The sequence below is a fragment of the Brachypodium distachyon genome, chromosome 1 (assembly GCF_000005505.3).
Source record: "Brachypodium distachyon strain Bd21 chromosome 1, Brachypodium_distachyon_v3.0, whole genome shotgun sequence".
Lineage (NCBI taxonomy): Eukaryota > Viridiplantae > Streptophyta > Magnoliopsida > Poales > Poaceae > Brachypodium > Brachypodium distachyon.
In genome coordinates, this window is record NC_016131.3 from 60390187 (window position 1) to 60414958 (window position 24772).

General features: G+C 45.4%; 4 protein-coding genes across 5 annotated transcripts; 2 read left to right on the forward strand and 2 right to left on the reverse strand.

Annotated features, from left to right (window-relative positions):
• The first annotated feature begins 1144 nt into the window (after positions 1–1144).
• LOC100825856 (metacaspase-1) lies at positions 1145–2922 on the forward strand. The gene is made up of 3 exons (XM_003557745.4): positions 1145–1579; positions 1784–2123; positions 2223–2922. The coding sequence occupies exons 1-3, from the start codon at positions 1228–1230 to the stop codon at positions 2614–2616; spliced, it is 1086 nt and encodes a 361-aa protein (XP_003557793.1). The 5' UTR covers positions 1145–1227; the 3' UTR covers positions 2617–2922.
• Positions 2923–7128: 4206 nt separating this feature from the next.
• LOC100825337 (metacaspase-1) lies at positions 7129–9067 on the forward strand. The gene is made up of 5 exons (XM_010230243.3): positions 7129–7580; positions 7675–8002; positions 8098–8215; positions 8316–8510; positions 8608–9067. The coding sequence occupies exons 1-5, from the start codon at positions 7229–7231 to the stop codon at positions 8665–8667; spliced, it is 1053 nt and encodes a 350-aa protein (XP_010228545.1). The 5' UTR covers positions 7129–7228; the 3' UTR covers positions 8668–9067.
• A 1275-nt stretch (positions 9068–10342) lies between these two features.
• LOC100826169 (2-hydroxy-6-oxononadienedioate/2-hydroxy-6-oxononatrienedioate hydrolase) lies at positions 10343–12221 on the reverse strand. Its single transcript, XM_003557746.4, has 5 exons — positions 11407–12221; positions 11221–11313; positions 11082–11149; positions 10842–10983; positions 10343–10551 (listed from the first exon to the last, which is right to left on the reverse strand). The coding sequence occupies exons 1-5, from the start codon at positions 12106–12108 to the stop codon at positions 10534–10536; spliced, it is 1023 nt and encodes a 340-aa protein (XP_003557794.2). The 5' UTR covers positions 12109–12221; the 3' UTR covers positions 10343–10533.
• A 568-nt stretch (positions 12222–12789) lies between these two features.
• LOC100825033 (calmodulin-binding transcription activator 3) lies at positions 12790–20789 on the reverse strand. Of its 2 annotated transcripts, none has more exons than XM_010230245.3 (13): positions 20527–20789; positions 19972–20091; positions 19206–19321; positions 18697–18785; positions 18537–18579; positions 17548–17704; positions 17315–17431; positions 16904–17235; positions 15695–16033; positions 14757–15445; positions 14042–14621; positions 13215–13538; positions 12790–13130 (listed from the first exon to the last, which is right to left on the reverse strand). In XM_010230245.3, the coding sequence occupies exons 1-13, from the start codon at positions 20567–20569 to the stop codon at positions 13017–13019; spliced, it is 3063 nt and encodes a 1020-aa protein (XP_010228547.1). In that variant the 5' UTR covers positions 20570–20789; the 3' UTR covers positions 12790–13016. The 2 variants fall into 2 exon arrangements, with proteins under 2 accessions (XP_010228547.1, XP_010228546.1); XM_010230244.3 differs by having other exon boundaries at positions 17315–17434.
• Positions 20790–24772: the final 3983 nt, after the last annotated feature.

Sequence of the window (24772 nt, forward strand, 5' to 3'; positions counted from 1 at the left end):
ACTAGCTGTCTGGCCGATTGACCCACTCCCTGTCTCACCCTCCAAATCCCCAATCGGTAGCGCTGTTTCATATTAATTTTACTGAAGGACAGGACGAATAATAGAACATTATGGGGCTCTCAAAAACCAGAGGCACTGTTGATTCTATTATCTAGAGTAAAATTGGCTTCGGCTTCTCAAAAGCAAAACGTACACAGATATTAATTTGTGTGAAGCCTCTGCATGTATCGTTTGGATAGTTTCGCCAGTTGTAACTGTACAAGGCTTTAGTTGATTCATGAACACTCTAGCTGAAATGCATTAACTTTGCAGTAAAATCACTCTAGCTGAAATGCATTAACTTTGCAGTAAAATAATTGATTGCATTACTTTCATGCAGAGGCCGAGGCCATCCCCTTTTCGAAAAAACCAAGACTTTAGTTACCGGGCAGTATATTCGGTTTACGGAACAAGAAATCTCATTTTCTTGAGAAATTTGAATCTAAGCCACAAATAAACATACGACCTCAAATTAGGATATACTGTTGCATCCACTAATTTTTTTTGTTGTATTTACAGTATTACATACACGCAATACATAATCATTTATTTGTAAAAAAAATGCATAATCATTTTTGAAAGAAAAAAAAGGCGAATTCAAAATTTGATAAAAGAAAAGCCATTCGGAAAAAATTTTATTCATTGCTCTGCCCCAACAGAATATGAACCGTATTCGTCCTTGTGATTCTACACAAGCAAAGCACTGGCAGATAGGGGCATAGTGCTTGCAATGATATGAGTAGCCAAGGCACAGAACCTAGCTAGCCTGCATATAGTGCTAATTAATTGCAATCATTGACTGATCTCTGCATTTCAACCGAGAACCTTGCGTTCTTACCTCTCACGTTCCATTGAGAAAAGATGAATGTGGTGGTTTATTGGTTCTGTTTCCAGAATCCTGTGCCCACTGACTCCTCCATGCCGTTTCTTAATGTTCATCATGCTGCAATGCATGTGATTCTCAAAAAAAGTTTACTAGTAATAAATTTTGAAAGGAAGACGCATGCATCCGCAGGGATATATGTTCCTGCTAAAATGCTTAATGTCTCTGCAAATCTGTGCTCGTTTTCGGTCCACTTTGGCTCTATAAAAAGGACATGGAGCCGAGAGACGGAAGAGGCACCCAGGTCAAGAGAAATAGGCCAAAGCAAGTAAAGTAGCTATAGCCTTGATCACCAGCTAGGACACATGGAGTGCGGCCAATGCAACGTGTACCTTGTTGTCCCGCGGGGCGCGCGCACCGTGGAGTGCCCGCACTGCCGCAGGGTGACGCGCGTAGAGCGGCGCGGCGCCGTCGGCATGGTCATGAACGTGTTCGGCAGAATGGGCGGCGGCGGCGCGAGGCCGGCCGCGCCGCCGAGGATACGGGAGGCGGGCTACCCCAGAGTCCACGGCGACAAGCGCGCCCTCCTGGTCGGCATCAAGTACACGGACACGGATCTGCCTGAGCTGAGCGGCCCCATCAACGACGTCAAGGGAATGACCTTCCTGCTCACTCAGAAGTACGGCTTCCCAAGACAGTCCATCCTCGTCCTTACCGGTAAAACAACTGTGCGCGTTTTACGTTCTATTAATTTTTGCCTTGGACTCTGCAACAAGTGCACGCACGTACATACGCATACGTTTGCTCTTGTGCTGCTTTGCTTGGCGTAGATTTTTTTTCGAAAAAGGGTGGAAGCCCCGGCCTCTGCATAAACGATGCACAGTCATTTTTATTGTAAAGATAAAAATTTGCTTGGCGCAGATGAGGAGGAGGACCTGTACAGGAGGCCAACAAAGTCCAACATCCTGCTGGCGATGCGGTGGCTGGTGCATGGCTGCAGCTCGGGGGACTCCCTCGTGTTCCACTTCTCCGGCCATGGCGGCCAGGTGGAGGACGAAGACGGCGACGAGCTGGACGGCAAAGACGAGCTCATCTGCCCACTCGACTCGGACCCGGAAGACTACAGCCACGACATCCGGGACGACGAGATCAACGAGGCCCTGGTCCGCCCGCTCGTGCACGGCGTCAAGCTCCACGCCATCATCGACGCCTGCCACAGCGGCACGGTCCTCGATCTTCCGAACCTTTGCAGGATCAAAAAGTAAACACACACGCGCGCGCGCGACGCACCATACAACCTTAGGCCACTGTACTTGTTGTTGTGTTACCTTAATTGGCTGTTTTACCATTAATTCTGCAGGAACGGGCAGCCTGAATGGAAGGACAACCGCCCTCCCACGGGCGCCTGGAAGCACACGAGTGGCGGAACGGCGATCCTCATCAGCGGCTGCGCCGACACGCAGTTTTCGGTGGAAGGGGACGTCGGCGGTGAGCAGCCGGTGGGCATGGGAGCCCTGACGTACAGCTTCTTCACGGCGGCCCTGTTCGCGCAGCAGACGCCCACCTACGCCCAGCTGCTCACCACGATCAAGACCATCATCCGCGAGCGCAACGGTGATAGCCGGGTCAACTGCAACCTCCCCGCGCCCATCTGCTCGCTCGTCCGACAGGTGGTCAACTTCAGCGGAGTGCAGGAGCCGCAGCTGTCTTCGTCCGAGAAGTTCGACATCAATCAGACCAAATTTGTGATGTAATAAAGCTACCCCAGCTGCGGCTTAATAATGCCAGTGCTGCCACATGTGACTCAAGTTGACCCTAGTAGTTCAACTATAAATAACGAGGGCCAATCCCTCGTCCCGAACCTGCATGTCGTGGCAAACACGAAGCCTAGTGAACTTACGGACGAGAGAAACAACCATAACTCATAACTCGGGTGGTCAGCCAGCCAGGTGTGCTGGCAGCCCACTAGAGTTCGATCCTCGAAGGTCGCAATTCAGTGTCTCATTTTGTAAAAATTATATATCTATATACTGTCGGACTGCAATCGCGCAGCTCTTATAGTTTAAAGTAAAAAAAAAGAGACGAAATGAACACCATGAGTCTAGGAGGATAGCTGAAATTGAACTTTTGGGGCTTTTGGCAAAAGGCCAAAACCGTCGCGCGGGGAAGATTGAGACAAGAGCTGTTAGAGTTAAGGAGGCATAAGACAGTGGTGGGTCCCACCAACTTGCACATTGGTTTTGGTCATGTGCTTGTTTTGTTGATAGGAAGTGGGTCCCACCAACTTGCCACGTCGTCGATTGTTTTTCCTGGCCGAGCTCTTGCCCTAGCCCCTGACGAGAGAAAAGCGGCGGCGGCGGCGGGAAGGCGGCTGCGGCGTGGGCGAACTAGGCGCAAACGAGCTTCGTCGGTGAGTGAATCATCCCCCAGGACAGTCCATTTTTCTCAGTTGAGTTCATGAGCTACATTTCTTTCGATCCCCTTTTCTAGGGTTCGTAGCCGGAGCACGATTAGAGAGATGGAACCACCGGTAGAAGAAGAATTGAGGTAATTTCTTGCCCGTGTACCCTGAATTTCATTCCTTTAGGTAGGATTTTCATGGTGCCCTGCTGCAATCGATCAATTTTGTGCTGTCGCGTAGGATTGAACCTGGGGAAAATAAAGAGATAGTGGCAGTGAAATTTCATCCATGTGAAGGTAGGCTAGATGACAGCAGCAAGGTTCGGATTGGATTGGATTGGATTTCGTGGTTAAATTGAAAGTAGGGGCAACGGAGATCACAATGCCGAATTTCATAGAGGAGTTGGGGAAGACGGTGGCTTGGGGCAGAGGCCAAGAGGTTGAATTTTGCTATTATGGGCCGAAGAAGAGATATGAGATGATCCTTACAACCCAGCAGCTGGTTAAAGCGATTGAAGCCTCGAGCAACTAATTTGTGTTAGTATCGTTTCTGGTAGGTTATGTTGTTCCATCTGGTTTCATCTACTCCCTCTGTCCCATATTAAGTGCCGAAATTACATGTATCTAGACCTATTTTAGGTTTTTTTTCTTCAACCACGTAACTCAACTGCTAATGTGTTAGTGGCACACTACTAGCACCTCGTATTGTTGGAGATGCTCTCGCACAACTACCCAATAAGCGTCTAGTTTGTCCAATAAGGGATTAGAGAAAATAAAAAGTTACTCTATGTTTGGACCTTAGAATTTGTGCAAGGGTTGTTTCTTAATCTACTCACAATCTTATTCTTTCTCTTCATTTAATACTTGAAGTACAACAGAGGAGGCGGCGTGGCTGCGCCGTTGTACTACAAAGGAGGAAGCAGTGCGGCGCCGGTGTACTGCTGTGAAGAAGCCTTCGTATGGCTGTCCCGAGCAGAGCGTCGTCCGTGCTACTTCTCTGCGTCCCCGCAAGATTGTTCTTGATGCGAGACATGGGTGCTGGTGGGGAGCCAACTCCGGCGGCAGTCCGTCAGGGGAGGTCTAACATGGTACAGCAGGAGGAACCCGCGGCAATAAACTATGGGAAGGAGGATAATTTTGGGGTAGATGGATGAAATTGGAAGCAAAAGGATGGATCCAGTGGTTTTGGTAGGTCCCTCCTGGCTACTCCCTCCGTTTTTTAAACTATGGCGTATATTGTTTTCTTTGACCGAACATTTGATAAAAGATTACTCTGTTGACGTGTGATACATATTATAACTATAAACAAGTACTTGTGAATACGAATACAGTGATATCAATTTTATCACACAAAACTTATATATTAAAAGACTAATTTTTGGTCAAAGGTTCAGTCAAAGCCAACAATATAGGCCTTAATTTAAGGAACATAGTGAGTAACAAGGATGCCTGGAACAACTAATTTGTGTTAGTATCGTTTCTGGTAGGCTAAATTGTTCCATCTGGTTTCATCTACACCCTCCGTCCCATATTAAGTGCCGAAATATTACATTTATCTAGACCTATTTTAGGTTTTTTTCTTGAACCGCGTAACTCAACCGTTGATGTGTTAATGCCACACTACTAGCACCTCGTATTGTTGGAGATGCTCTCGTACAACTACCCAATAAGCGTCTAACTTGTCCAATAAGGGATTAGATAAAATACAAAGTTACTCTATGTTTGGACCTTAGAATTTGTGCAAGGATTGTTTCTTTCTCTTCATTTAATACTTGACAGTTGACATATCATCAAAAGTTTCTGGCAAATTAACCAAACAGTATTATTGGAGATGTTCAAAATAGGAACAAAGAGAGTATTAGATAGACAAACATGTCTTAAAAGAAACTTCAAGCTGATCTTTTTCTTCTTCCTTTTACGGTGAAAACTTGTCCAATGACTATGTGTTACGGACTGCAAATTTCAGAACTTGCCAACTCGCCTTTCTTCCGTAGCTTCGGTTGGGCGCAAGCAGCGTCGCCCTTTATCTGATCGATAAATAAATTCCTGTATTCCAGAAAAAAGAACTTGTATTTCTTCCCTTATTATGTCCAATCCCTGGCTCGCGTGATTCCGCCAACTTTAGCTGCACTCCGAAAGTGAATTCGATTGCCAACTTGGCTTGTCAATAAAGCAGCAACTGATGATGCTCGTCGCTGCAGCCAGGTCACTGAATCTTTTCATCTTATCACCGGAGTTACCGCCATTGCCTTGGCCGGACACGTTTCTTATCGAGAGGAATGAGGAATATATATCATCATATCAGCATGGTCGGTATCGGTACTCGGTCGTGATGTGCTTGGGCTAGGCAGGCTCAATGCCCGTGTATTTCAATCAGAACGACTGTCTTCTCCCCCACGAACTATTATTTTAAGATGAACTGTCCTACACGAATGAAAATTTACAAGCTCTTAAAAAACATTGCAGATTTATATCATTATATGAGTAATGTTTTTCGCTCTCAGCTCAAATTATTATTAATTTATGAATTTACAGTTCATCTCAGAAGTGCGGGCTAGCTTCCGATCCGATAATATGTACGCTGGGGCGGGCAGTTCTAGTTTGGAGATATATGTGCACTGTCAACGAGCAGATAACTTGGATTCTTTATTTTTGCTTGATGGGTAAGGGAATTTCTCTTTTTTCTGAGTAGTGAGAGAAACTTCTCAGATTTTTCTCCGGCGGGACATGCATCAATCAGATTCCCTCTGATCCACTCGTCCACATTTGATAGGAACAAAGTCATTGTGAATCCTGACCTGCCATGTTTTTTATCTAATTTGAAAACTAAAAAAATAAGTCTGTTTTACCATCATGAATTCATCGAGAAGTTCCAAAAACATCAAGAACTACGAAAATGGGTATTCCCCCCTCCACCCCCCACCCCCAAGCTATTGAAACCGTGCACCCGAGCCCCCTATGCCTGTATCTTGCATTTTCTCTCGGGTTTAACCATGTTGACTACCACGATATGATGGCACCGTCACGCTTGCAAGTCATCGTCCTCCTTGTTCATCCCTGCCCCCTGCGCCCTCTCTCTCTAACAACTCAGGTGGAACCCTGGGTCGTCACCGCCGTCGGCAACTGAATCTACTCCCGCCGCCGCCCAGCCTCCTGCTCATCTCCGCCGCATCTAGCCCCGTGCTGCCCTGCGACATGCCCCGTAGATGGTGGCAGCGGATCTCAAAAGGGCATAGGGGTAGGCCGGAGGAGGGGGCTTCATCAGGGCCTCGCAAATTATTTTGTGTCTATAACAACTACACATACATAAATCTCTATGTAAAATTTCTGTATCTTTTCTATGGTGCAATGAAAAACAACTTCTACTAATGATTCGTGTGTTTTCAAGTCAGGTAGGAGTCGCTATGTAATGGCGTCCTATTTATGCATTTTTTTTCTTTCTATTTCTATCGTTTTAGAATTCATGTGATCCAGAGAGCCCACAAGAGCGCTCGGCTCAAAGGATGATCACACTGCATTCTACCAATGGTTGTTAGCAGGGTCACATGGCAATTTCCTGAAAAGAAAAGGAAAAGAAGAATCGTCCTAAAAAGGAAAACATAATGAGAAAAGAAAAGAATCAAGCACCCATTTCCACTTGTCGTTTGGAGTATATACATAGCACCTTGGGCGCTGTTACTCGATCCCCTGAAAAAAAGCAGAGAGAAAACCAACAGAAATGTTCCGGCGACAACAATATATGCCCATTTCCACCCAAATAAATCTTTCTCCGCAGAGAATAATTGAAACAAATCATTGGCACCCCGGCCGATGCTATCTCTGTCTCCTTGCGCTGATTCACGTGCTATATAAAGGTGAGGGAGGAGGGAGCGGTGGAGGCAGGCAGTGCAAGCGCGAGAACAAAGAGCATCCAAAAAACGCACACGTAGCGCTTGCTGATTAAGCAGGGAGGTAGCCAGCCCAGCCATGGACTGCGGTGGAAGGCGTCCCTCCCAGGGTCCCGCGGCGACGGTCCGCTGCAGGCAGTGCAGCGCGGGCATCACCGCGGCGCCCGGCGCCCGCGCCGTGCAGTGCATGCAATGCAGCTGCGTGACGCGCGTGCGTGGCCAGCGCCTGCGCCCTTCGCAGATGATGATCCCGCAGCCGCCTCCGGGCTTCTGCGGCGGGCGCGGCAAGAAGCGCGCCGTGCTGATCGGCATCAAGTACACCGGCAGGCGCAACTGTGAGCTGAGGGGCCCCATCAACGACGTCAAGTGCATGAAGTACATGCTCACCGAGCGCTTCGGCTTCCCCAACGACTGCGTCCTCATCCTCACCGGTAAAATTTGACTTCAATCCATGTCGTCCTGCTACCTGGATATATAGGAGTGCTTAACGGTGGATGTGTAATCTACGATTCTACATGTGTGTAGATGAGGAGAGGAACCCGTGCAGGCTGCCGACCAAGGAGAACATCCGCATGGCGATGCACTGGCTGGTGCAAGGGTGCAGCTACGGCGACTCCCTGGTGTTCCAGTTCTCGGGCATGGGCGCTCAGGTCCCCGACGAGGACGGCGACGAGAGGGACGGCATGGACGAGGCCATCTGCCCCATGGACTCCTGCCAGCAGGGGCCCATCCTGGACGACGAGATCAACGAGGCCATCGTCCGCCCGCTGGTTCCGGGCGTCAAGCTGCACGCCATCGTCGACGCATGCCACAGCGGCACCGTCCTCGATCTCCCCTACCTTTGCACCTCCAAGTCAGTACAGCACTAGTAAATAACCCCACCAGTTAATTAACTCCCATGCGTGTACACAAATTAAAAAATTAAAACATGGCGGTTGTTTTGATCAGGACCGGGTGCTGGAAGTGGGTTGACGAGCGCCCTCCTACCGGCGTCTGCAAAGGCACCAACGGAGGCCAGGCCGTGCTCATCAGTGGCAGCAGCAACGGCAAGAGCAGGCCTGTCTCGGTCAGTACTATTTCTTGATTTCTGTTCTGACTGATGACATATACAGTACAATTTGTTGTTATTTTGGTGAATTTACACACATATGCGCGCGCACGCACAGATCCCTGATGCCTATGCCACGATGGGCGCCATGACGCACAGCTTCATCAGAGCTGTGGAGTGCCAGCCGCGTGCCACCTACGCCAGCCTGCTCACTTCCATGAAGAACACCATGCGCGAGGGCGCCGGGAACTGCAACCTGCAAGGCCCCGTCGGCTCCTCCATCCGCAAGGTCGCCAACTTCAGCGGCGTTGAGGTCTGTCACATTCCATCTCCCTTCTTCAGGATTGTGCCGTGAGCCCGCCCGTGTCACATTAATTTTACATATGTACTGTATGTGGTTCATTTTGCAGGAGCCTCAGCTGTCTTCAGCTCGGGTGTTTGACCTCACCCGTGAGCCATTCTGCATGTAGAACCCGTGGCCGTCGACGCAGCCTACTGCAATCGACGAATTGCTACCTAAGCATCGACCCTGTCGAAATAATCATATCGATCACCGGGTTAATCAACTAAATACGATGCTTTCTCTACTACTTAGTGTGACGAATCACCTGCCAGGCTGCATATGCGCCATCAACAATGGATCGGTACTATCTCGTAGGCTCTCGAGGACCTGTTTCTCCATGCCTACTGTACTGTAACAAGCTGTAATAAGGCTCTTGTGTGTGTGTTGTCTCCTTAAATAAATCAAGTGCTACTATATACAGTATGCTGCTTCATATCCAAAAGATATTTCAGAGCAGCACAGATTGTGACACAACTATGTTATCAGATGGAGTGAAAAAACACTGCGTACGTATCACGCAGCCATGATGCTTTCGCTTTTCTTTTGGAGCAAAAAATCTCTGACATTTTTTTTTACATTTCATTAAGGAAAAAAGGGTACACACGATGGAAACCGATAGAAATGTGCTTTAACCTGTCTGTCTAGCTAAAGCAGGCCCAGAGTCTGCGCACATGACAACGACCCAGAGAAACACAACAAGACGGGGTACCACCAAGAACTCACAAGCTTAGCTCGAGGTCAAACTCTGACATTTCATTAAGGAAAAAAAAAGGGTACACAGGATGAAAGCCGATACAAATAGGCTTTAACCTGTCTAGCTAAACAAGGCCCAGAGAAACACAACAAACAACATGGAGCATTCTAAAAAAACATGGAGTACCACCAAAAGTGCAAAAACTGGGACATGAGTCCTACAGCACATGACCAAATTTAATCCAATAATCAGGACCACAGCACTAGTTTTTTATTTTATTTAGACTTCTAAGTTTTTTTAAACAATCCGCATTTTATCTCTCTTTCTAGGATTTGATATTTTTTTAATGGTGTTTCAATGAAGTAATGATATACCATTTCATATATCATTGATATATCAATAAAATAATGATATGTCTATTTAATATATTATTAGTTTATTAAGGAAAAATCAGTGATATATCAACGGACAATGATATGTTCATGTACGTAACAATACACGTATAACAATACACATATAAAACATGTTCTAAGTGAATAAAATAGGTTATCTCACAGTGCCCTATCTTATAACTAATTTTTAAGTGAATAAAATTAATTAAAAAACGTGAAGAAAAGATGAATCTGCTACTAGATAAGAAAAATGATTCATACTTATTGTGAAAAGATCATCTCTTAGTTAAAAGAAGTCCCAAACATATTTTTTTCATTTCTCTCTCTTCTGCGTCAGCGATTCATCCTATATGGCACTGTTAAAATAAGCTTGGCATCATCTATACGCGCCTTAATCTTTTGTGCAGAGTGTGCTTTTAAGAAACTACTTTAGAATCGGACTCAATAGGTAACGACCACCACAGTGGCTCCGGAGCCGATGGAGTGGGCGGCGAGAGAGGCCGCAGGGAGGAGAGATGGCAGTTAGGGGTCATGGGACAGTGGTGACCTCAACGCCGGTAGTCAGGTGAGGGCTGCGCTGAAGAGCCAGAGGGACGGGGAGAGGAGGGGTTTGGGAATCTGAATCTGGATCTTTTCGGCATTGTCATGTTCAGAAATCTGAACCCACAGTCATTTCCTTTCAACTTGTCAAAAATTGGTAAGAACAGAGCAAACGGTTGATCGTCTACTACTCCGTGCTTGCCTTCGATTAGCCCATCACATGTTAAAACATAATATATTTCCCAGTCAATGTAGTTACAATGGTTTTATTACATCAGCTGCTCAAAACTGAAGAGGCCATCATAACAAAACTGTGCAGGCCTCTTTTCTAGCCACTGGAGATCCCCAAGTTCAGAAGTATCCACCATTAATGAATCTCCACCTCCTGATGCGATAATCAAGGATAGTTAATGGTTTAACCGTTGACAATATGCATGCAAAATTCCATGTTCTGTTGTGAACTATTACCGGCAGAAAACAATAAATCGTTTGACCTGTCAATTGCTCAAATGTGCAGTTTCTTTTTTTAGAGGAAATAACATATAGCGTCTGAACTTGGTCTAGAAATGTGGACTTAGCTACCATAGGTTTGAATCTGGACAGACAAATCTGTTCGTTTTCTGGTTTTGTGGAATGTGTTTGTGCTTAAGTGGAAGGAAAACAAGCAATTCATACCTTCTCCCAACTTGAATCGTCACAAGAAACCGGTTCTTGCAAATGCTCTATAATGTTAGCGCACACTTCCTTGTCTTTCTCTAGATTGACCGCATGCCCCGCGCGCTTTATGACTACTAGCCGAGAATTTCCATCCAGATGCCTGCACGAGGTTGCAGTGCTTTTTAGTATACAGGTAGGTATTATGGTTGATTAATCAGTGTATCAGAAAATTCAGGGGGAGGCATGAGAGGAACATGCCTGTTCAATCTATGAGCCAGCTCCAATGGGAACACCTTATCTTGTTCACCCCAAATTATCAATGTTGGCTGCACAATTATGTGAAAATGTGAAATCACAGCACTGATGTAATTTCTCGACTTATATGCAATGAGCAAACCTGGCTAATTTTAGGGAGATCTGAAAGTTGCCGGTCGTTGATGAGAGCACGGAGCAGCTCGGTCTTTTCCTCGATATGATCTGAACCCATCACCTGATGCATCCAAATTAAAGACGAGCCAGAGAGTTACACGCACTTAAGCGAAATGTTAGAAACAATTAACGACGAAAGTAACAGAGATTGTACGTTTATGTAGTCCTTGAGAAAGCAGGAGGGCATGATGGGCGGCGGTCGGACGAAGGTGAGCCTGACGAGCCTCCTCACGTCGGAGGGCCGCCTCGGGATGAGCAGCTCGGCGGCCTCCTCGACGCCGGCGACGGGGAAGAGCCCCACGGAGAGGTCGCTCTCCTCGAGGCAGACGCCCGCGCACACGAGCACCGCCCGCTCCACCGCCTCCGGGTACATGGCGGCCATGCGGTGCGCCACGAACCCGCCGTAGCTGACGCCGACCACGGCGAACCGCCGCACGCCGATGGCGTCCATGGCGGCCTTGACGGCCCTCGCCTGGAAGGTCTCGGAGCGGTCGGGGGCCGGCGAGGCGGAGTCCCCGAAGAAGAGGAGGTCCGGGACGATGGGGTCGAACCCGGCCGCGATGAGCCTGCGGAGGTACGGGGCCCACTGCCAGGTGGCGGAGGCGCCGAAGCCGTGGAGGAGGAGCACGGCGCGCCGCGCGGGCTGCGGCGGGGCCCAGAGGCTGACGGTAGTCCCGGTGCCGCTGCCGGCGGAGGAAGGGAGGCGGATGGAGAAGGGGCGGAGGCCCGCGGAGTGGAAGCGGCGCCGGAGGCAGCGGTCGCGCGCCACCGTGAAGCTGAGGCAGGGCCGCTTCCGCTTGGCGGCGGCCGGTGGTGGCTGTGGAGCCTCCTGGGACTGGGAGGGGAAGGGAGCCATCGCGATCGCCGGCGGGCGGGCTCCGGCGATCGCTGCGGTGTGGGCTGGGCGGGCGAGGATTCATGGCGGGTTGGGGGGCTGTTTTAAATTGGAAGGTGCTATTTCTGGTGGACCTCTCGGGCTTGCTCGGCGGTGCTCCGCCCATGGTGACGCTGGGCTGGGGTGGCACGTGGAAGAATAGCTAAGTTGGGGAAAAGGGGATTCCTCTGTTTAGGTTATGTTTTTTTGGAGCCCTCCATTTATATTCGAATGTTTTCTCTTCTTTTTTGTTTTGGCGGGGAAGAGGATCGGTTCCATCGGGACCCTCGTAGGCTGATGTATACATGTTCAACAGTTGTGATGTCAAGGTGGATGGCGAGATTTTCCGGCCAGGACGTCAGGCCTCTACATTTTGTTGTGTTTTCTTTAATCAAGAAGATGGAGGTGATTCACGGATTCTTGCTAAATTATAAGAGTTGGAACCTTGTCCAAGACAGAGAGGAACTGAAACGTTACAGGCTTACAGCGTGCCACATACCCATGCCTCTGATTAAGAATGGCTCAACAAAGATGCCATCAGCTCACAGCGCGAAGGTTCAGATTCAGGGAAGACAAAAGATTAACGGAGCATTTTGGCATGAGTTTTTCTCCAATCATTAGCGATGGCCAACTACCAAACTCCGCCTGCGTGGGATGCGGGAATTCCATTCGAAGAGCATCCAAACCAACCCTTCTGGAAAGAGCGCTGAAAGTACTTCTACTAGTAAAACCAGTGCACTGAGTTACAGCAAAGCAGTAGAATAAGTTAATAACTGGGTTAAACAGTGAGCGGCGAACCACCAGCGGAAAATAATTTACAAAACTATAGTGGCTCGACGAACTACAAGCTACGCAGCCAGCAATCTGACCTAATGTTTGACTTCAAAATATCACCAAATAGCGGGCATCTGCGCATCGTCTCTGCAGATCAAGTCCTCCAGCCCGGTCATGAAATCACTCCCATCGGCGCCAGCTGCCTCGCTTAGCATCTCATCCTGCATCACCTGTTCAAAACCACCATCGCATCTGAGTATAACTAGACCAAGATATTACCCAGACATGTGATGGAAAACTGAATTCGTGCATACCCTAGACTGTTGCATTTCAGCCACACAGGTCGTGAGCCTTTGATACTGTTCCCTTGCTTCTGGATATTGAGCCATGGAGTGCACACGGGCAAGCGCTCTCTGCAGTCTGGCTTCTGCCTGCCTTTTGCCATCTTGCAAGAAATCGTACTCATCTTCTGCATTGGCAGGTTGGATCTGCGATGGACCTTCGAGCTGCTTCTCAGTTTGGAATGCACGCAAACCACGTCTCTTTCTCCTCCACCTCAGTATAACTTTCTCGACAATGCCAACTGACCAGATGACTTTTCGATAGCTTTTCCTCACTTGATGTCCTCGCACATGAGCCTAATAATAACCAAACAGAAGATTAATATCAGCACTGTCGACATTTTCATGGTTGCCAAATCAGCGTAGGATACATGTAACTGATATAATGTAACGTGTGCCCAAAATTACTACCTTCAGAGCAGGATATGTATTGCGTGCATAACCTACTCAGATACAACAACATTCGAGGTTGACAAAAAAAATCTGCGTCATTTGAGCTACGCTGCTGTGGTATACCATCAGAGGAATAATTTAATTCTTTGGAAACGAAAGCAGAGATTGATCCATAGTGGAACAAGGACTAGTTATTAACTATCAGATTGCTGGAGAGTGTCAGCATTGCAGGTCAGGTCAGCTAGATGACATTATGTTCAGCCCTATATAGTCAGAAATTCAGTAGGCATGCATGTTAAGATAAAAAAAATACTCCCTGCCATCCATAATAAGTGTCGCTGATTTAGTACAATCAGCGACACTTATTATGGATCGGATGGAGTAGTTTATAGGTCAACAAGCAATACCTGTAACTTGACAATCCTCTGGCGAATGATCATAAACTCCCGTTTTCCCTTCCATCCTCGGAACTTGTTTTGGATACGAACAGCAGCAGAATGTAAATGTGTATCATGATGTCCAGGTTTGACATTTTTAAGAGAAACAAGTGAAAGTGTGTGTTCATCAGATAATCCACAATCGTCATCTCCGTATTCCACAACCTTCTTTCTGTGGAATGACTCCACCCTGAAGGCTTGAAATATCCTAGCTGCAGCTTGAGTGGATTTACGAACAGCGCTTAATGAACCTTTTAGTGATTCAGCATGAGAATCATCTAAGGCAAGCTGTGAAGAATTAGTTTCAGTGAGATCTTCAGCGACTGGTAATCCACAAACTTCTTGCACACCGCTATCCTTTGATTCTCTTATAGTAAGTTGTGACAGATGGCTTGTCAAAGCAGATTCCGCAAGAAAACCAGCAATGCCCTTGTGTCCATTTGCTGAGGCTAAATCTGCTGGGGTTCTTCCAGAAGGAAATTCAGAAGAAGGATCTGTCAATGCACCTGATGCAGCTCCATTTGCCATAAGAATGCCAACCGACCTCTCTCTACAAAGCATATAAGATATGGGTTAAACATAACAGAGAAAGGATAGCTGTGAAATGTCTATTCTTTCATGCGATTCACAACACCATAAATATTCCTGTTTGAAACAGCTATTGGTGCAATATGTTTGACAATACCTTCCACATGATGCAGCCCAGTGAAGTGCAGTCCATCCATGAGCATCCCTAAAGTTCACATTGACACCAGCAACAATTATGGGTCTTATAGCCCAATCATAGCCCAGTGCAGCTACCAAATGAATTACACCCTGTCCTTCCTTGCACAGTACATTTGGACCCTTCCCATCATCGTTTACTTTACAGATGAGCCAATAGTGAAGCCTGTCTTTCACAAATTTCTTTGAACTTTGGTCCCTTGCAGTGAAGACTTCTTTCCCATCAGCTAGTGATCCCTGGTCTGACCATTTCTCGTCAAGCATTAAGGAATTAATAGCATTGATTAGCTCATGTTTCTCATTCCCACTGCTTGAAACAAGCACCTGGTGGTCATCTGGCCTCAAAGAAAGAAGCTTCTCAAGACGAATATGTAGGTGCATTTCATTTATACCATTGGTTTGAGAGTAAGAGGTCTCCATGTACTGGTAGTTAGAATCTCTATACTCAAATTCTCGCACTTCACTACAAGCAACCCTGTTTGAGCAGGTCACATAAAAGGGAACTCTACCAGATTGATGTGCTGGTGCATAGCAGCGTAGGGTGCCGTCCGTTAAAACCTCAGCTGGTACTTCAACATCCCCAAACATACACGACCACTTACAATCTTCCATGTGCTCCTTATTTGCCAAGAATGTACCAGTAACTGAAACCTGCATAATTAGAATAATTTAATAACTAGAAAAACAAGACATGTCTGCAAATGCCAAGTAACTAACTACTCCATCCAATCCATAATAAGTGTCTCAGGTTTAGTACAACTTTGTACTAAGTACAAAATCTGAGACACTTATTATGGATCGGAGGGAGTAGATTATAATTACCAACCTACAGATGCCTGAATCGACTAACTGTGCATGCTGAAAATGATAATAATTAGGAACATACAAGAACTTGCATACCTTTGTTTTTTCATCAATATATGCACAACTTGGTGAAACGTCAAGGATGCTGAATAGTTGGTCTTGAGAAAGTGAAGGGTTCACTGCATAAGCATCTAGCTGTTCATTAGTTGGCATACTAGAGCCATCAGCCACATTCACAGTCTCAATACTACTCCAGAAAGCATCAGAGTTGGATTTGATGTCCAAATCAACCACCTCTGGAAGTTCTTTACTCATCCATCTTGAAAAGCTATCATGTTTCTTCAAACCAGTACACTCAAGCTTAAATAGGTCTAATGATGACTGCCTCAAGAGTGGATGTTTGATGCTTCCTTCTGTATATCTATTGTTATTCATCTGAAAAATTGGTACAAGTGAATTATTGATAAATTAGGTCACAAAACCTTGAAATGCGTGTACCCATAAAAATAGAAAACTTAGATCTCTAATAAGGACCAATATAGTTTTAAAATTGCATTTTCTTTCATAAAATGTCTTTCTGGTGACAGTTTCTTATTTATACCTTGGTTTGCAACTTAAGAACTCCTTTGGATGAATGTGCCCCATAACAGTTATTTAAGAATATAGACAAGATTCATCTAGGAAAAGAGTGACCTCAAAGCGATTATCGGGGTAGGATTCACAGGGTTTGTGAAGTTCCCTATGGCTACTCCCTTTGTTTCGCTATAACTGTCATCAAGCCACCATGCGCACAGACCAAGTTAATACTCCCTCTGATACATAATAAGTGTCTCAAATTTTGTACTCCCTCCGTCCCATATTAAGTGACTCAAATTTGCCCAAATTGAATGTGTCTATATCCAAAAAACGTTTAGATACATGTAGTAATATGTCACTTAATATGGGACGGAGGGAGTACTAACTTAGTACAAAGTTGTACTAGGTCCGAGACACTTATTATGGATTGGAGGGAGTACCAAATATTTTTTTAAAGGGTTAATAAGAAATGACCATGCATACGCCTAGTAAATGGCATGCTGCAAACATTTAATCTCAAAGCATAAAAATGGAAACATTGCAGTGAGTACATGCTTGATTCCCTCAACGGCTAGATACTTCCAACACAGACTCTCAAGTCCAAGGACAGGTAGTGAAACCCAGGGAGTATGTTGGGGTGTCTACATTCTTGAGCCACTAAAACACGCAAAGAAAATTCCTAGCTCCCTGAAGAAACTCAAGAGAGTAAACAAGATAATAATGAAGTACCTCAGATGATGCCATGCCTGCAAAGCTCAATGCATCAGCTTCCTTCTGGCTGAGGTTATTAGTGTACAGAGCCTCAGATATAAATGTCTCCAGGCAAGAGTTATCCTCCAGACTGTTAGCCTCTATGGTGGCAAATGAAGAATGAAGTGTTGGCTCAGTGAACCCAGCTGGATAATTACCGAAGGGTTCCTCAAATGGCACTGTATCAAACAGAGTTCTGGAAATGCCTCTTACTCCAGTGCTGTCATCATCAAACAATCTATCTATGTCATAGCGAGCAAATGAATGATTATCTAAATTAGCTGTTCTTGGCAGCAGTTCACGATGATGACCTGAAATGCTTTGCAAAAAAAAATTGATTTAACTGGTTGTATTAGCACAAAAACTAAAATGTAGAGGAGTTTATCTTGCCTTGACTACTACCAATAGTTGAAGCAGAAGAGTATAACATCTTATCCATCATGACTCCATCCAAAGGTTGCTGCACCTCAGTGAGAGGGTAGTATCTGGAGCTTGCTCGGAAATTATCTGCTGCACCGAATTTCGCTTTAGATACACTGAAAGAAGGTGCATAATTGAATATGCATCAGTTAATCTATACTTAGTGTAGATGATGCAGAATATAGATAGACAAACAGCAAGACCTGATTCAGCATCTTCATACTCAGACATCTGTCCACTTATTGGGCTTTCAGCAGCCACCTGGTTCTGACTAGTGATAGAATTTGAACACGAGGGACTATCAGCATTTAACCCCTGCATTGTCTCATCTTTCACACGATTGTAACTTTGCTTGCCGCCCTGGAAAGATACACGAATAAACAACATAAATAAAACTGTTTATGGGGGGGGAGCAAGGCACACAGACACACGCGCACCTGTTCTCACACAAATGTAAGTATGTAACTACACTCATATCCACACCTCGAGGATACTTATATCTGATAAAAAAATGACAATTGATGGAACGATAAGGACAACTTTGATTCGAAGGACTTTTTGAGGATTGAATACTTTGGAAGTTTTCCTACATGAATTGCTTTATTTGTAGGATTGCAGTCCATATGGATTTTTCCCAAGGATACCTTTGCACTAAATTTGTTAGAAGCACATGGTAATTTTTAGCGACGTGGAGTAATAATACTTCTAGGCAGAAAGAAACTTTTTCTGCATAACAAACTCCAAGCTTGATGTCAACAATTTAGCATGGCAATTAGCCATCAACCATGCATGCAAGAGTACTCACAGTCATGAACTTTTTGAAATTCCTTCCGTTATCAGTTTTTATAGGGCTCTCGGTTATCAATTAGGAAAGAGAGAGTTCTGAGATTGCAACGATTAAAAGACATGAATCAACCATGCAGCATTGATGGGCACAGATTACTAATTGTGAGAGAAAGAAATCCAGCTTGGGAGAAGTAAGTTTGGTGATGTGGCTAAAGGCATGGCCATTGCGATCTTGCCTGTTTGAAGAGAAAGGGACATATTCTGTAGTAGTGTACTATTGCCATCAAATGAAGAGGCTGATGCTAAGTTAAGTGGGTTGTAGCATGAGATGCAAGGGAAGCTGCAGTGATAACCATAGCTTGCCAGTGCCGAATTTACTTGTCCATGAAAGAGAAGGCAGTGTTACCTGGATTTCAAGGTAGTGTACAAGAACAATGTGTGTGAAATCCCTGCAAAGAGAAGTCCTTTGATTATACAGCACAGACCTTACTAACAAAATCAGGCCAACTGGAATTGCGTCATGTACTCCTATAAAAAAGAGATATAACACAACATTGAGCACTTACTCTTCCAACAGCCAGTAGGTTCTTCTTTGGAAGTTCTCATTTTCCTCCCCATGGGCATAGTAGCAGTGTAGTACATCAATGCTGCCAGCCTACAATAACAAGCTTAAGCTTTAGCAGACAAGTAATGATAGGAAAAAATAGAGCTAAAACAAAAATATGTGGGCATCAATGAAAAAAAAGCTTTAGCTAGCAGTACATTCCTATTAAGCACAATAGAACAAAGGAATCTTCTGCTCTAAGTAGAAATCCCTAGATGGGCTGGGGTATGCTTTGGCCTGTTTGGGTTGTTGATTGCTCAAGTCTACGGATATTAGCGGTGCAACAAGTCATTAGCAATTTGAGAAGTACAGCCGACATGTTGGGTTAAAACGATACAAGCTTGTCAGGAATCAAGATGCAGCAATACCAGAATGATACAAAATACCCCATTACATACACAAAACCACTCTCTATGCAACTGTGCAAAGAGTGGTTTCTCATAAATACATAAATATCTCACATTTACTTACTTTTAGTTTCTCGTGAGCTTCTTTAATAGTCTTCCCATCCTTTTTCTTCCTCCAGTTGTGTCCATCCTTTCTGAAGTATCTCAATATTTTGCGATCAAAGAGGAAAAGAGAACCACCTATAGCAATGATACGAAAATTAAGTGGAAGAAACAGGGAAAACAATTTTATCAAACATAATGATGGAGCTTGCGTAAAAGGGGAGCATGGCTAACCACAAATGAATAATGCCTGATAGAAAATCACCCAGAGATTGATTGTTTTAGATTTAGTGCATGGATTATTACATATAATATTAATGATGTAACTTGAGATTAATTTTTTGTGATCTGGTGCCAGCAAGGTATAATTCCCCCCAGAACTACACTTTCTTTCAGGCCTTTCAACCAAGCAATACAACCTCGTAGGGCACCTTTTGCTAAAACTCGAGCAGTTTCTTGAAAACTTGCTTCAGATATGAACTAAATTATGGGAAGCTTTTGTTATTCCCAATAAGATTGCCCAATAGTAGCTGCTGGTTCTATCATTTCCCACTGTAACTGTACATCAAGACATCAAGTTTTCAGCGGTCCAATTCCAATTGGAAAGCACTTCTCATGGCATCACAGATCACATAATTCAAACACCTATTGCATTTCACCACAATCTATATATCAAATATATCACTCACATGATATATGCCAACAGTCAACAATTGTACATCAACAGACCGTGTTCAGAAGCTACACCATCGCAATAAAACCACTGAATAGACAAATAAGAACCATACTTAGAGGCATGTTTGGTGGCTCTGGCGCAATGGAGAACAACTTGTAGTTTGAGAGTATTCCGCAGATTTCGGTAGGTCGAAGCCATCGACTTCTAGCGTCCAACAGCATCTGCGAAATATCTGCAAATTAACAATTGAGATTAGCCCACCACATCCACTAGTCTCCCACCTTTTGCCCAACTTGCGTGCAGTCCTCGTTTCTTGTTTTTAGAGTTGAATAGCATTTTTGTCCGTTTTGAATAATTGGACTGAAAAATCAGAATACAAACGCAGGAAATTGCACCTAATCTAACTCAAAATTCTGGAAGGTGGTCACCAGTTTGTAAAACCCAGGAACAAAAATCAAACAGGACAGAAAAAAAAATCGTACAGAAACTTTGATGCATTCTTCATCAGACCGTAACATCCAAAACCCGTACTAGTCACATTCAATTGACATGAGGCATCTAAAACACACCCAAAAACCTCAAATCACCATAACAACCTACAATTTCACCACGCACCGCAAACCCTAACCGCGGAGGCAGAAGCGGGCCACCCGTAGGCTCGAATTACCTGGAGGTTGGTTGGGCATCAGGAACTTGCGAGCCTCCGCCATGCGACCAGCCGATCAATACCCGTCCGTCTCCGTCTCCGTCTCCGCTTGACCGCTTCCCGGGCTCCTTCTCCGATGGCCGCTCGTCGGAGGGCGGCTTAAATCGGGAAGTGGTCTGGGGGAGTTGGTGGTTTTTAATTGAGGATTGCGAAGCTGCGACGAAGCAGAGGAGGGGGGGACGCCCGGCGCCGTCGCGTTGGACAAATTTATGTAGCTGCAGTGCAGAAGCGAGTGACGACGGGACGAGTGTGAAAGGGAAGAAAAGTAAAGGCGGGTGCGGGGGTGTCGTGGCGCGGGGGAAAGACGAGCATACCCCTGCGAGACTGTGACAGCGACGGTGGGTGCCCACCGGATGGTGCGCGTTTGTCGTCGCTACTGTTCGGATGCTTGACTTTTTTCCCCCTTTTTTTTCCAAGACCAGACGAGGGTTTATCTTACCTTAAACGCTGGGAGCCGTGTTAGAAAGTCTTACCCTTCTATTTTCTTTACAAAATCAGTAATAAATTCATAAATAGTTATGTCTAATTATGTGATTTGGAAAAGAGGTAATTGCACCGCTAGCCCAACAACTTGAGGAGTGGGAGCATTTTAGTCCAACAAGTTGAAAACTGAGCAAAACTAGTCATAGAACTTGAGATGCGGATTGCTTAGTGGTCCAAGCGAATCAGGAGGTGACATGTGTCATGTTTAGAGAGAAACTGGATTTGTCTTTTTGCTGAAAACCCCTGCATCATTTTTAAATTAGTTCCGAAATAGTCCTCTTCTCGAATAGTTTTCCTCTCCAATTCTCCCTCCTCGCGCCCTGCCCCGACCTCCTCTCCCTGCCACGCTGCTCTTCCCCCTTATGTCCCCGCGCTGGCGCGCTGCTCCCACTCCTCGCGGTCTGCCTATTCTCCCTGTCCGAGCCCTTCCTCTTCCCCCTCGGTTCCCCTCTTCTTCTCCACCCGCGCCAGCTACTCCCCGCCGACTAAGCCACCTCCTCGTGACCCCGCGAAGCCGCCGATCCCCTTTCTAGCCCCTGCGCGTCCCCGCACTGCCACCCACGTCTCTTCTTCCCCGCCTCCGGCTGCTCACCGCCGTGGGCCGCATCCATCGGTCCGGAGTCTACAGCGCCCTGACGCCTTGCGCAGGAGATGCGCGGTGCTTCCCCGAGCCCGAATCCGCCGTCGTCCGCGCCTCGCGTGCCTCGAAACCTGCCCCGCGATGAGCTCGCAAGACCCCTGCTCGCGACCGTCGCCACCGCCCCGCCCTGCTCACACCAAGTTTGCACCACAACCGCCGCTGGGCAGCAGCAGATGCGGCCCGACGGCGCGCGCCCACCCTCGATGCTGGTCGCCGCCGCCGGTCCCCAACCTCCTGCCGCCGCCCCCGCATCCGCCTCGTGTCGCAGGTCTCGCACTGCAGGCGACGCCGTGGGAAGAGAGGCGTCAGGGTCTGCCGCCAAGGTGGTAGGAGGAGGGGGATGAGCTCCGGTGGTGTCTCCGGCGAGGGGGACGACAACAAGCAAGAGAGAGAGAGAGACGAGCGAGCCAGAGAAGAGAACCAAACAGACCGGTAGCCTGTGCACGAGGACTTCCGTCCAAAATGTTTAAGTATGGGGGGCTTTGTTCAAAATTACCTTGGGGCCGAAAACACTTCCTGCAGGTGCCACATGTCCAATTCAGACTAAATGGACTAAAATGCTCCCTCATGTGAAGTTTTAGGACTAGTTTTGCTCAGTTTTCAACTTGTTGGACTAAAATGCTCGCACCTCTCAAGTTGTTGGGCTAGTGGTGCAATTACCTCTTTGGAAAAATATAAATATCTAATTAGTTGATTTTGAGAAAGTTAACCTTTGAGCATTTCGCTTGGTATTCAAGTACTTTTATTTCAGTACGCATGAACATTCTGAGTATCAAAATTTTGATACTTGTGAACGTTTCATATATTACTGAACTTTGATAAATAAATATCTTTGGAATTACATAGATGTTTATATAAATATAGGTACATACATTTGTTTTAACATTCATGTATATCTTTAAAAAATGCATAACCTGTTGTTGTTCTCGACAACAACAAGAGTAATGAAGCCAATGTCCGATGGCATAAGTGCGTATAAAAGTAGGGCATGTACGCCGACCTTATACCGAAGGTCGCCGTACATTTGGACAAGTTGACACGTCGATATTTTTTAAATAGGTTCAGTCGACCCTGCGGGTACGACTTAGTTCTATGTTAGGAGAGGCTTCGAGGAGGGTGTTAACCAAACTGTTTGTGACGAGCGCGTATTTCCAAACTACTTAGAGAGAGATCCTTTGGGGCCGCCTCGGACTTGGGACGAACGCGTCTTACGATGTAGCGAGGTTAGGATACCCTCAGGATTTTAACCCAATCCCCTCTACTTCGAGTTCAGGCCGAGCGCGTCTTCCTGAATCTCGAAACTAGAGCTTCTTAAAGAGGCTATAGCCCTCTCCCCTTGAGTTTATTAAGTTGAGAGTGAATGGTACATGCCCTCATGGGAGGTATTTATATCCTAGAGGTTCATGACAAAAGACCATGTCTACCCTTGATGGAGAGAGAGAAGTGGGGCAAAGTGGTGAAAGGAATTCCTTGGTCCATAGCTTTTGTGTGCACTAAGTGAGAAAAGTAGGGGTTGGTCCATGCTCCACCATGGACCAAAAGTCTCGTCCCTAAACTTTTCTTGGCCCCTACTTCACCTCTTTACACGCTTTGGCCATGTGGCATGAGAGACTTGACTTGTTGACTTTTCATGACTATTGCCATGTTGGCCTGACCACGCCATGTTGGCATATTAACCCATGTAAAGAAATGTTGACTTAGTCGCCGCCACGTAGGATTTAAGACACGACCTATGTAAGGGTTTTATTTTACTACAACATAAACATCTTACTTTTAATAACATATGCTCCCTCCGTACCATATTAAGTGACTCAAATTTGCCCAAATATGGATGTATTTATATCAAAAAGTGTCTAGATACATGTAATATTCGTCACTTAATATGGAACGGAGGGAGTAGAAAATTACACAAAACCTCATGTTCATGTGCACTTATAGCAGTTTACCACAACTTTTGACAATAACAATTCTTTTGCTAATTATTCATAAAACACACAAACCATCATCTAATAGCAATATGACACTTTGCATGACGGGGATAGATAAACTAGACGGGGTGAATAGACTGTACAATTTTTGTCACTTTCTTTTCACAAGATTACGCTTTGCGAATAAAAAAGGTGAGCCTAATGCAACTATGTGAAACACCTTGTATGATGAACAACAACTTCAAACACGAAGGTTATGTGGCATATATTTTGCAGCGATAACTTTAATACTCATGAAGTTTTTGTAGCAATAAATAAACATCTTTGAAAGTACATAGATGAATATTTATTTGAAATACAAATACACACATTTGTTTTAACATTCATGTATATTTTTTTTGGAAAAACATATTCTTTTAACACATTAGCCTCTCCTACTGTTTTTGGTAAAAAAAGAAACACATTAGCCTTTTTTTTTGGGGGGGGGCATATCAACATTCATTTAAATATATGTGAACCCAAAAGATATTTTATCCATGTTTTTCTAGGGAGTCAATTACACTTTTACCCTCTCTAAAAAAAGTGTCTGGCACATTTTACCTCATTTAGCAAAGAATCTTTCATTCCCCCGTTTAGGAAACTTTTGACTTGGTTTTATCCACTTTAAGAGTTTTGACCATCCAGACAAAGTGGCCTCACATGTCAGGCCTATGTGATGCCTTCACGTCGGAGGTGCCCCACAAAACACCTCATTTTATACAACTAAAATCACTTCTCATATTAGTGTTTTAAAAAAAGAACACTAATTTTGGGATAGAAAGGGTTTTTGAGAGTTTTGGGTAAACACTCAATCCCCTCAAATGTCAATACACTAGTGCCAAACAAGGCCTATAGGGTTCCAAATGGGTCGGCCATTAGTATGGCCGCTTTGTCCCAGTCCACCTTTTTTTTAATAAAAATCCAAGAAAATGAAACATTCCTCAAAAGAGTGTTCCACTTTTCAATCCTTCTAAGCAAAGTTTCAAATCCTTGTTTTGTCTAATTTAAAAAATTTTGGCCCGGTTTTACGCCTTTAATATTTTTGCTCATTCTCTTGGATTAACCCCACCTGTCAGGCCTACATGGGGCCTCCACGTCCAAAATTTATCTCCTGATA